At 41.0% G+C, this 13272-nt stretch overlaps 1 protein-coding gene across 4 annotated transcripts in view; it reads left to right on the plus strand.

Annotated features, from left to right (window-relative positions):
* The first annotated feature begins 2948 nt into the window (after positions 1–2948).
* Positions 2949–13272, plus strand: part of TTC26 (tetratricopeptide repeat domain 26) — a 49707-nt gene continuing 39383 nt past the window's right edge. For 2 of the 4 annotated variants that reach the window (XM_027574700.1, XM_027574701.2), the window contains exons 1-6: positions 2949–3300; positions 4306–4546; positions 5058–5195; positions 8430–8522; positions 10725–10839; positions 12509–12558. In XM_027574700.1, coding sequence (XP_027430501.1) covers positions 3077–3300; positions 4306–4546; positions 5058–5195; positions 8430–8522; positions 10725–10839; positions 12509–12558 — 861 coding nt within the window. In that variant the 5' untranslated portion in view covers positions 2949–3076. Of the gene's footprint in view, positions 3301–4305; positions 4547–5057; positions 5196–8429; positions 8523–10724; positions 10840–12508; positions 12559–13272 lie in introns of those variants that run through there. The other 2 variants (XR_003516606.1, XM_027574698.1) reach the window with 1 other exon arrangement.

Genomic DNA, 13272 nt, shown 5'->3' on the forward strand with positions numbered 1-13272 from the left:
AGGAAAACCCACCCTAGCAAGAAATGACAAAACTTGCAGTCTTTCACATTCCCTCAGGACTCATGGCCTTGGTGAATGACAGGTAAGTGACAGACAGGTGGTTTCCAAGGACTGGCAGTCAGTAGCATGATGCTAAATTGGAGTAATAGACTCTGGAACATCATTCTGAACTAAGGTCTGGATTACTTTAAAAAACAAAAGAAAAACAAAAAACACAGATCTAGGGGCACCTGGGTGGTTCAGTCGGTTAAGCATCTGATTCTTGATTTCAGCTCAGGTCATGATCTCAGGGTCTTGAGTTGAGCCCCAAGTCAGGCTGCATGCTCAGCGGGGAGTCTGCTTGAGATTCTCTCTCCCCCTCTCCCTCTGCCCCTCCGTCCACCCCCCCCAAAATAAATAAATAAATCCTTTTTAAAAACCCATAGATCTAGCAAGGTGCAATTTACATATCATAAAATTCACCTGTTTTAAGTGTACGATTCATTGTTTTTTAGTAAATTTACAGTCATACAACCATCATCATAGTCCAGATTATTTTTTTACAGTCTCTCAGAAACTGCTGTTCTATTGCAACTGTAATAAAATTGCCAGTTCCAACTTTGCCTCTTACCCATGCAACCAGCTTTTGTGTGTCTATCTTATCATAGGTTTCATAACACCTTAGATTCAGCTATCATTGGGAATAATAGCTTCTTCTCAAGTACACTCAATATGCCATATTCTGCCCTTCATAACTACAGCTACAGTTGAAACAGCCTCTACAGGGATTTGGAGACTTAAAGAAGTATCCCAAACTACTGGAAATCAGAAATCATTTCAATAGATTTAGCAATATCTACAGGGTTGTTTATATCATTACTGGCAATACTGCCCTTAGACCCTGGTGAGAGAAGCCCTGCTCTGAGCTATGCGTTCTGACTGGAGCTACATCAAAGGTAAAGAGGTCATGGAGCCAAGGTGTTCTTGCAGCTGAGGACTGGGGCTGGCTCTCTCCACACTGCCATCTCCAGAAACAGAATTCTGGGAAGTCTGAGAATTCTAAATTGCAACCTGACTTTCTTCATGATGGTGTATTTTTCAAGATAGGAGGATAAAAACATTTTACCTAACAGTTTGCTAGACTGATTTAAAATTTTTCAGTATTTCAAAATATGGCATGCGGAAATCTGTATGACTTCATTTACATGAAATGTTCAGAAGAGGCAAATTCATTGAGACAGAAAATAGATTAGCAGTTGCCGGAGGCTAAAGGGAGGAGGGGAATGATGAATGACTGCTGATGGACGTGGGGTTTCTTTTTGGGATGATGAATGTGTTCCTGAATTCCATAGTGGTGATGGATACACAACTCTGTGAATACAGGTTCCCCTACTATCTGAAAGTAGAGTGTTCCTATGAAACCTTTCCTAAGCTAAAATGTCCTAAAGCAAAGAAGCAATTACTATTGGGGTGCCTGCGTGGTTCAGTCCGTTGAGTGACCGACTCTTGATTTTGGCTTAGGTCGTGATCTCAGGGTCATGGGATTGAGCCCTGCAACAAGCTCCGAGCTCAGCATGGAATCTGCTTGAGTTTCCCTCCCTCTGCCCTGCCCCCTGCCGCTTGTCCACTCTCTCTCCACCCCCACCTAAAATAAATAAATAAATCTTAAAAAAAAAAAAAAAGAAATTACTATTAATTTGTATGGGAAAATTGAGTTCTCCGAGATCCGAATATCACCTTTCTTGGGCTTTTCTGATACCTTAGGATATATCTTGCTAACAGATGCATAGAATAAATCTAGATAAAGCACAGAGGCTCACAGACACAATTCAAAAGCTCAGGTGGCTTGTTGCTGGGATGCTGAGTGTGGTTCCCAGTAAAGGAGCTCAGCAGCACCACTCTCGCTGCTCAGGTGCGAGTTGCCTCTCTTGATGCAAAACGAATGCTGCATGCTATTTTCCCTTTTCTTTGTAAAAGTGAAAACACTCTTCAGATTCCTTTTAGTTAGCAAAAGCAACTGCTAATGCAGGTTTTCCATAAAAGCGAAGTGGCCAAACTTGAACTTTCAAAAAACAGGGGATACTTGTACTAAAAGTCAGTGAATTATATGCTTTAAAAGGATGAGTTTAAAAAAAAAAAGATGAGCTTAGTATTTGAGTGATATTGGAATAAAGCAATTACAAAAATATGTAGACTTCTGTAAAGAAGAACTAAAAAATAATTTTGCTTTAAATTCAACCAAAAGTGGAGATATTTCTAATATTTGGAGCCAAAAGAAACGTAAGTATAGTGCTGGTGAATTTGTGTGTTTCTTAAGCCTATGCATGTTCCTATCTCTGACTATAAGGACATTTGCACCTATACAAAAGTGTATATATGAGTGAATTAAGGTATGTAGTCATTTACTTATTCTCCAAGTGATGGGTGGTTGGAGGCAAGGGCTGGAGCATGAGGAGGATGCAAAAAAAAAAAATCTAGAAAACCATATGTAGCCTTTATGAGCTTATGGTATACATGAGTCTATATAGGGCTAGTTGTATAGAGTGGTATGTAATGTAATTCTACTATGCCACAACTACCTATACACTTGGGAGAATACTCCAGATGTTAGTTCCTTAGTCTGCTAATTCTCAGGGTGAAACTCGGGATGCAAGCGCCGAGAGACCCCACAGGTTAGACATATTGCTCCCAGCTGCCTCTGACCAGAGTCACGTAGTCCGTCCTTACTGTTAAAGAAACCTGTAAAAATGCCTCAGGAAATAATATCAAGTTGCCTCCCAGAAAGTCTGTGGGATGCTGTTCTGCCTGAGATAACAAACATAATGTGCCATGTATGCAAGAAAAAAAAAGTAATTTGCAGCTTAGCCATAGTTACAGGATGTAGAACTTTTGCCTTTGTACTCTAGAGATGACATCACCAGTGCAATCTGCTCAGAATGTTTTGCAGTTACAAGCCCCTAAAGCAGAACGACCAGGCCCCTGAAGCCAAACGACCACCTCGCTACAACCACACCAAAACCAGATTGGGAGACGCCAGAAGGGATAAGATGATCAAAAAAGGAAATATTATAGCTGACCTAATCCGTAATCAGTCAGCATGACCCAAGGCCCTGAGACCCTTACCCTGAATTCTCACCCTTTAAAAACCCCTGCTTGTAAGCCACTGTGGAGTTTGAGACTTTTGAGCATTAATTCCCTCCTTCTTCTGGGTGGCGCCACATCAATAAATAGCCTTTCTTCACCTCAAAACCTCCCTCTCTCAGTTGTTACTGGCTTGCTGCTCATCGGGTGGACGAACCCTCGTTGGGTTCCGTTACAAAGGTTGGACTGCACGTTAACTTTAAGATTCCTTCCAGCTCTAACCTTCCACAACGCCGTGATTTCATCCTCCTCCTGCAGCCGTATTAACTCGGTTCAGGAGTGAAGTAGATAATTAAGTCGTCCAATCAACATATATTTATTACAGTTCCTTATTATGTTTATCTATGTAGATAAGAAACTGTATTTTGGTGAACTCCCGCCTATAAATGCCAACTACTCGGTTCAGCAACTCTAAGCTTCCGTGAGACCGGAGGCCCAAGATCACGTGGCAGTCATCGCCAGGGGTTGCTATGGAGCCCAACACGGTCCAAATCCGTGTGTGTGTGTGTGTGTGTGTGTTTGTGTGTGTGTGTGTGTGTGTGTGTCGGACGTGGTCCTTCAAAAGGACTTTCCCGGGAAACTGGTGTGTGTGTGTGTGTGTGTGTGTGTGTGTGTGTGTGTGTGTGTGTGTGTGTGTGTGTGTGTGTGTGTGTGTCGGACGTGGTCCTTCAAAAGGACTTTCCCGGGAAACTGGTGTGTGTGTGTGTGTGTGTGTGTGTGTGTGTGTGTGTGTGTCGGACGTGGTCCTTCAAAAGGACTTTCCCGGGAAACTGGTGTGTGTGTGTGTGTGTGTGTGTGTGTGTGTGTGTGTGTGTCGGACGTGGTCCTTCAAAAGGACTTTCCCGGGAAACGTGTGTGTGTGTGTGTGTGTGTGTGTGTGTGTGTGTGTGTGTGTTGAAACTGGTGTGTGTGAAGATTTTATTTTATTTATTTGACAGATATACAGCGAATGAGGGAACACAAACAGGGGGAGTGGGAGAGGGAGAAGCAGACTCCCGGTTGAGCTGAGAGCCCGATGCGGGGCTGGATCCCAGGGCCGTGGGACCATGACCTGAGGCGAAAGCAGACGCTTAAGGACTGAGCCACCCAGGGCCCCGGGAAACTCGTATTTGAAAAAGAGTGCCGTTGGAATTCGTTTTTTCTTAAAGTAAACCCATAAGCAGAGATACAAACTTTCACTCCCAGAACAGAGAACGATGCCCCTCCTCCTAAGGGAAGAACTTCCACTCCTTCGGCGGCGGAAGCGGCCGGAACCAAAGAGCCGTGGGCACCGGTTTTCCTGAGAGCGCTTCTCCGTGACGAACCAGACTCCACCCCCGCAGTGTTGCCGTGGAGACGGAGAGAGCTGTGTGGATGCGGAGAGGCGCTGAGGCCGGGCCTTTGCTGTCTGTCCCGGGAAGGGGCTCACCGAACCAACACCAAGATGGTTAGTGGCTCGGAACAGTGAGGGAGAACTTTGAGTAGAGCCTAGGACTGGAGATCAGAGGTTCTCAGCACACTTCTGGTTGAAGTCTAGGAGTGTCAGCGGAGGATGATCTCCCGGCCTTACCCCTGTTCTCACGGGAGACAGGGATGCAACTGTAAACACCTCAAAGCTTTCTTCCCCCTGCTTCTCCATTTCTCCGCACCTAAGCTGCGCGTAGGATGGAAAGCAGACCAAGGAAAGGCTGAGATGACAGACGCTGCGCGAAAGCATCTCTTAGCCCCCTCGAATGAATTGATACAGAAGATTAGGTGTAGTAGCCGTTGGGTTCAGCTCAAGTGCAGGGTGATGGCCCTTTGAGTAAAATACCTGTTACAGAGAGTTTGAACGGGCTTCCCTGGGATTCGTTGGTAAGGATTTGACATGCAAATCCTAGAGCTGTCACTCCGAGTTTAAAACTGACCATCGGAGTTGAATCATAAAGCTATCTTTGTCTTTGTTGCTTCTTTCACAGATGCTTTCAAGGGCCAAACCTGCTGTAGGCGGGGACCTACCGCACACTGACAAAAGAAAGAAGAAAGGTAGGAAGATTCCGAAACTAGAGGAGCTACTTTCACAAAGAGATTTCACTGGAGCTATTACCCTATTGGAGGTAATGTGCAAAGAAGGTTGCTTCTTAGGAGGTGGATACCAGAATATGGATGAATGCTAGGGTGAATGTTGGTTCTATGCTCTTGGAACAGGTGGGCGCTTTTGGGGGGCTTCTTGTAAATCTAGTCAGGCACAGATTGCAGATTCCGTGTCAGCAATAGACCTGATTAACGATGAACTGAGAAGATAGACTTACTTCTTGAGGGATACTTTTAATTATCTCTAGTCCCACTGATGGGGAATTCAGCTATATAATGGAGGGACATTTAGTATTGTATCAGTTCACACAGTGTTTATCCTGACTGCTGACCAATATATGCTCTATTCCTATTATATGTTACAAAATTTGGATCTTTTAAGTAATACCGCCATGCTTCATGTTTATTGTCTAGAATACTACATCTTCAGAAAATACTTCGAATCTCTATGGCAGTAGTTCTCAACTGTTAATGTGCATCAGTATCACCTAGGGTACTGATTCAAATATATACTCCTGGACTCCTACCTTAGGGATTCTGATTCTTTCCAAATCAGTCTGTGGTGGTGCTCAGGAACCTGCATTTTTGACAAGTGGCCCAAGTGCTTCTGATGTAGGTTGTCCAAGGATACTACACTTTGAGAAACTGCCTTGTGGGAATCACACGTTATAGGAGGATGAAGGGGCTCACCAAAGAATGAAGAGAAGAAGCGTTTTGACAGCACAGCCTAGTTATGTTGTGCCAGTCATTTCTCCCTAGCACTACTTCGGTTATATTACTTGTAATCTATCAACAATAATTGTTTTAATTAGCTTTATATATTTCTCAGTCTTCCATGTATAGTCTTCTGTTTCTCACTAGCTCTGATATCGAGCACCTTGTTTGACTTTTTTGGTGTTAGCTTTCTTATCTTTAAAGTGGGGAAGTTGGGGGCGCCTGGGTGGCTCAGTCAGTTAAGCATCTGCCTTCAGCTCAGGTCATGATCTCAGGGTCCTAGGATCGAGCCCCATATCAGACTCCCTGCTCACAGGGGAGTCTTATTCTCCCTCTCCCTCTGCCCCCTCCTTTGCCCCCCCGCAACTCATGCTCTTTCTCTCTCTCTCTCTTTCTCAAATAAATAGATAAAATCTTTAAAAAAATAAATAAAGTAGGGAAGTTGACTTGGAAAGACCTTCTAGCTCTGTAAATCAACGGACTCAGTGGTAGGTATTTCTAATTTTTTTTTAAAGATTTTATCTATTTATTTGACGGAGACAGCAAGAGAGGGAACACAAGCAGGGGTTAGTGGGAGAGGGAGGAGCAGGCTTCTGGCGGAGCAGGGAGCCCCATGCAGAGCTCGATCCCAGGACCTTGGGATCATGACCTGAGCTGAAGGCAGACCCCTAACGACTGAGCCACCCAGGCGCCCCATATGTCTAATTTTTATCAGTCCCTGTTTCTCTTCTCTCTTTTCTTTAAGACGATGACCACATTTTCCTTACTGTGTAATCCCACACTGCTTTTAAGTTGTCAGGGAGGCTCTATTCTGTGCTTACATTCTTAGGTGGGCAGTCACAGTGCCATGATGTATGGGGGTGGGAACTGCTGTGTTTGGGGGAAGGGGGTCTCATGAGCTTTCCTGTGGTTCCAGGTAATTCCTGAAGCAAATTCAGGGAGCCTTCAAATAAGAATTTCTTCAGACTTAAGACACTGTACTCAGATCCACAGCATTTTGTGAAAGGAAGATTTCTAATGTTATGGAGTTAACTACAGGAGTAAGTTCTTATCCTAGACCAGAAAGTATTGATGGATGTCTTCATCTTGTAATAGTCAAGGCACCTAGGGTTCTATACCAATGATCTATAAATATGTGTTGGCTCCCTGTTTAATTTTTTACCAATTTTTTGGTTTATCAGCCTGTAGAATGGAAAACTCTCACCTTACCATGGGAGTTCAAACTCCTCCTTCAAGGCCTCACTCCTTTCCTCCAGAACAGGACTTCTGTTCGCTGGGAAATTCATAAATATTTTTTCACAATGGACACAAATGAGGCCAGTCTTCTGAATATCCTTAAGACTGAGAGGCCCTGGTAAGCCTATTCAAGAGTAATAGAATGATTTAATGGTTTATTCTCAGTGAAAGGTCATACCTATGAATAAATATATGTGTGCACCACTGGGACAGATTTGAAGTGTGAGTTGGAAGGCAGTAGAGCATGGAGGGTGAGAATACATGTGGTGGAGTCAGTGGGCTGTCGTGGTCCCTGCTAGTACCTTCCCTGACTGTGGTGGTCTTGAGTTCATTGCTTAATCTCTCTAACCTTCAGTTATTTGGCATTAGATACTTTGCATAAATCTCGTGTTCCTTAATAACCCCCAGAATTGTAATGGGGTTAACTCTTAAATACTTTCTGGAATAATGTATCAGTAAATACAGGAAAACAAATGTGAAATATTTGAAAATATTTCTTTCTGTTTCTTTCAACTGGAATATTAAGTGAACTAGATTTTTCATCTTGTGAATGTCTAAGAAATAATCTCTCTGTGTTACAGCTTTCTTGAATAATGTATAAAGCAAACATTAAAATTCTTTTAATTCCTAACATTGAAAGGAATTGAAAAGATCATACAGTTATATACATTGTTTCAATATAGCCTGTTTAAGGTGCTCTGCAGCAATAATTGTTCCAGCATTTGATGATGCTTCTTGGAATAAATAAAATGTATATTCTGTTAGTTGTTGCAACATTCAAAGAAACATATGTTTCTGTGACAGAAGGAAATTGTGCTGGAGTGCCTGGATGGCTCAGTCAGTTAAGCATCATCAGACTCTTGATCTCAGCCCAGGTCTTTATTACAGGGTCATGAGTTCAAGCCCCACGTTGGGCTCCATGCTGCGTGTGGAGCCTACTTAAAAAAAAAAAGAAAGAAAGTAATTGTGCTGAGTTCCCTAGGTATAGTCTTAATTAAACAGTATTGTCTTACTTTTATTATTTGCGATTTCCTTGCTGATTTGTTTATCAGTAGTTTAACATAGCAGGGTTTTTTGTTTGTTTGTTTTTAATTTTTTTAAAGATTTTATGTTTAAGTAATCTCTACACCCAGTGTGGGATGCAAAAACTCAAAACCCCGAGATCAAGAGTCACACACTCCACTGACTGAGCCAGCCAGGCACCCCAACATAGCAGTTTTTTAAATAGACAACTTATTCAAAGTCTGTCTGTCTTTTTCTTTTTTCTTTTCTTGTCTTTTCTTTTTTTATGAAATTTTAACCTGAAGTTCAAACGTCATGTTGGGGAACAAGAAGCAGATACTAATCTGTGGATTGGATACTGTGCTTTTCACCTGGGTGACTACAAGAGAGCTTTGGAGGTTAGTAAAAAAAAAAAAAAAAAAAAAAATTACAACACAAGGGTTTTGAAAAAGTTATTAAGCTTTATATTATAATTATACATGCTCCTGGTAAAATTCAAATAATACAGGAGGGAACAAAGTAAAAAGAAAAAAATCACCTATTTGCCTTCTGCAATCCTATTTCTTTGTTAACAGAGGCCACCATTGGCTCTTGTTTGATGTATTGCTTCAGAATTCTTCTATATAAGCTCAAGTATGTATATATATATATATATGAATGTCTTGTTTACTCTTTGCTTTTAGATATATACTAATGGATTGTTCAAAATATCAATATTAGTATTTCTTAAGGAAACCTTCAGAAGAAAAATAAACCCTTTTGATAAAATTTCCATGACGGTTTTCTCAAAAGAAATTCATTTTTATTTTGTTTGGTTAATTTTAGACATAAGAAAGGTTATCTTTATATTTGTGCAAGTTGAGTTTTGAAAGTTGTTTTTCTTGGTCATTGTAAACAGCATCTATGTAATGAACAATCTATAGGAATATGAGTCTAGATAAAATTATAGTTGACTTTTGTCAAGCAGTTTTTAAAGCATAAGTGAAATTGTTTAAACATTTCCCACATATTCTTACCCCCCAAATGTAACCTAAGGATATTTATAGAACATGCATAACCAAAATGAAATGTCCAAGATCAAGTAATGAGGGGGTATGACGAAAAACAAAAACAACAAAATCAGTGAGGGCAAAGGGAAGATATGAAAAGGACAGAATAGAAGCTGGCAGTATTTGTGAAAGATATAGGGGAGAGAGAGTAGCCCAAAAGTAGTAAGAAAAATAACAAAGGTATCTGGTATATACTGGTAAATAGTAAGAGTATATGGAAAACATAGTTGACAAAGTAAATCTCAGAAGGTGTTCTTGTCGGGAAAAAAATGCCTTTTTAAAATGTAAAGCCAAATAAATAAAGCCAGAAAACAATTAGAATGAAATGATATTTGTAGTATATTAAGGTTATCAGGTTTTAAGTTAACTGAACCTATGCATTTCTTATAAGGTATCTTTTGTTTTCCTTTTTTTTTTTAATTAAAAAAATTTTTTTAAAGATTTTATTTATGGGGCGCCTGGGTGGCTCAGTCACTTAAGCATCTGCCTTCGGCTCGGGTCATGATCCCAGGGTTCTGGGATCGAGCCCTGCATCAGGCTCCCTGCTCCTTTGGGAGCCTGCTTCTCCCTCTTCCTCTGCCTGCGTGCTCTCTCTCTCTCCGTCAAATAAATAAATACAATCTTTAAAAAAAGTAAAGATTTTATTATTTATCTGAGAGAGGGAGAGATAGCGAGAGGGAGTATGAACGGGGAGGAGAGGGAGAAGCAGGCTCCCTGTGAGCAGGAAGCCCGACTGGGGGCTCAATCCCAAGACCTTGGGATCATGACCCCAGCCGAAGGCAGACACTTAACTGACTGAGCCACCCAGGCATCCCTCCTTTTTTTTTTTTTTAAGATTTTATTTATTTATTTTTTTTGAGGTGAGGGTGGAGAGGGAGAGGGAAAGAGAATCCAAAGCAGGCTCCACACTGAGCTCAGAGCCAGACACGGGGCTCAATCCCATGACCGGGAGATCATGACCTGAGCCAAAACCAAGAGTTGGAAGCTTAACCGACTGAGCCACCCAGGTGCCCCTTTTGTTTGTCTTTTTAAGTTAGCAAAAATAAAAAATATTTTAGTTATTTTTCATTTCTGCAGTTTGTTAGCCCATATCAATGTTAAAAAGGAGAGAAAAAACAAGTTTTAAAGTGGAAAACACTGCCTGGGTGGTGCAGTCAGTTAAGTGTCAGACTCAGTTTCAGGTCATCACCTCAGGGGTGTGAGATCGAGCCCAGCGTCCAGCTCCGCACTCAGCATGCAGTCTGCTTGATTCTCTTCTCCTTTTGCCCCTCCCCTCTGGGTGTGCCTCTCTCTCTCTCTCAAATAAATAAATAAATCTTAAAAAAAAAAAGGATTATGTGGACAACAGCCCCTCCCCCCGGCCCCCCATGGGTAGGATTGAGTTGTAGCTTCAGTATTTAACCTTGCAGGTGCAGAATAGTTGAGGAGCATATAGGATTCCCTAAATGTGAAGTTGCTCAATCTCAGTAAGAAATCCTATTCCATTATAGAGGAATTGCTCATCGACTGCTTTACTGCTGAAATGAGATCCCTGCTTAATATATATTTCAGGAATATGAAAATGCGACAAAAGAGGAAAATTGCAATCCTGAAGTCTGGGTGAACCTAGCCTGTACCTACTTTTTTCTCGGGATGTATAAACAAGCTGAAGCCGCTGGATTTAAAGGTAAAATGGACCCTTTTAATATCTAGTATTCATCACTAATGGTATGAGTTATTTTGGAGATTTTAAAACATTTAATTCCTTCTTCTATTGAGGGAAAACCAAGTGCAATTAGAAAACTAAAAAATAGGGGTGCCTGGCTGGCTTACTCCGTAGAGCACGTGACTCTTGATTTTGGGGTTGTAAGTTTGAGCCCCATGTTGGATGTAGAGATCACTTAAAAACAAAATATTTTTTAAAAAAAGAAAAGAAAACTAGAAAATAGATTTAATCTTCAAAGAACATTGAATCTGAGCAACTTTATATTTAAAGAGAGAGTTAATGTCTGTGCTGCTTCCTTTCCCCACCCTGCCACCCCAGAAGCTACAACAGACAAGCAGGACGAGAGAAGCAAAAGGGCAAGTTATCTTTTTTAGGCTCCCTCATAGTAGGGGATTGATGTTGTAGGAGCTGGAGGTAGCTGTCTAAGCCCTAGGGATGTGGATTTTATAGCTGCTTTCCCTGCTTCTGAATTTCCCTGTTTTCCCAGGTAATTTCTGCTTGAAGAATCTAGACTTGTTTTCATTTGCTTTACTTGTCCTGACAGCCGTCTAAGAAGAATTGGACATCAACTTGCAAATAAGAATAGGGCAAAGAGAAACAGGGGAGAAAAGATTAAGAATGAGAGTATGAATCAAATTAAATTCAAAGAAATGTAGAGAAACTGGGCAAGGGAATGTTTGTTAGGAAATTTGTTAGGGAAGAATATATTCCAGGATAGAATTCTTAAGAGAATTAACTGATATATACATATTTAGGATTTACATATTATTTTACATATTATTCCAGCTCAAATTCATGGATCTTGTGGAACTCGAAGCTTTTCTTCATTTGAACCCAAACTGTTTCCTGTGTACTCATGTAGTTTTTCTTAATCTAGTTATATGGGCCTTTAAGTTACTTATTTATCTCATGTTTCTAGACTTTATCTGTGCCTAGAATAGGGTTAGACACATAGAAAGTGATCAAGGTAGCTCTCTATCTTTCCATATAATTTTTGTTCTTTTTAATGCATTGAAGTATGAGTTTTTTCTGTAAAGAGATGTAGGGTTAGGTATCTAGAATTAGGAAAATTCTTCAACAGTGCAAAGGGGATTTGGAACTTGAAAGGTGTTAACCTTTTCGCTTGGTTGACTGTTTCAATATGGCAGATTATCATGCTAAAAGATCTGTGGAGTAGAGATTGGGCTAGTATTTAAGAAAAGGCCATGTAATTGAAGAAAAGGAGATTTCTGAAGGAATTGACCAAGAATACTTGGAAGAACAGCTGAATGACATGGATTTCTCCATGAATTGGGATAAACATAACCTTATTTCCAGTGTTTGGTCAGTGTGTGAACAGCACAGCAATGGGCTGCTCCTGGAACTGTATGTGTGGAGTCCTGAGCGGTGGGTCACCATGACAGAAGCAGGTAGAGCAAGTGCTGGGGAAGAAGAGAACAGTTTTTTTCTGGTTCCTGATGCTGTTGCTGCTACTGCAGGTAGAGACCAGACTAAAATATATATACTATAGAAGAGACATATCAGGGTCACACAGATAAGGATTTGGGAAGATTATCTGAGTCTCATGTCATTCTTGCATGGGACTAAGTGCCATAGACAATTAATAAGTGGTTTGAACGTTTTTTTCCAGCTCCAAAAAGCCGACTTCAAAACCGCCTCCTCTTCCACTTGGCTCATAAGGTATTTATGTTCTCATTTCACATTTTTTGTTTTTAAAATATATTTTCTTCCTTCTTTTTTTTTTTAAAGATTTTATTTATTTATTTGAGAGAGAGAGAATGAGAGAGAGCACGAGAGGGAAGAGGGTCAGAGGGAGAAGCAGACTCCCTGCTGAGCAGGGAGCCCGATGTGGGACTCGATCCCGGGACTCCAGGATCATGACCTGAGCCGAAGGCAGTCGCTTAACCAACTGAGCCACCCAGGCGCCCTATTTTCTTCCTTCTTGTTAAAAACAATGGTGAAAGATAATGAACTAGAAATGCTTGTTAATGATATTTCTAGAACAAGTAGAATATTAGTATTAATTTTATAGGATTTTCTTCACCTTAGTGTTCTTTACACTACAAATTAAGAGATGTTAGATTTTAGTTCTTCTTAAGTAGTAGTCATTTAAGATTAGTTTGTTTCAACTATCCTGTTGTCTCTTGGAAGCAGACTCTAAGACACCTTAACTCCTACAAATACACACTTTTCAGAATTGCCTTATAGCAATAAGGTTTTTTTTTTTTAAGAGAGAGAGCGAGCATGCACGAGCAGGGGAGGGGGACGGGCAGAGGGAGAGCGAGAGAGAGAATCTCAAGCAGGCTCCAAGCTGGTTTGGGGCCTGATGCAGGGCTCGATCTCACAACCCTGAGATCATGACCTGAGCTGAAATCAAGAGTTGGATGTTTAACT

This window comes from Zalophus californianus, chromosome 12, assembly GCF_009762305.2.
Source record: "Zalophus californianus isolate mZalCal1 chromosome 12, mZalCal1.pri.v2, whole genome shotgun sequence".
Classification (NCBI taxonomy): domain Eukaryota; kingdom Metazoa; phylum Chordata; class Mammalia; order Carnivora; family Otariidae; genus Zalophus; species Zalophus californianus.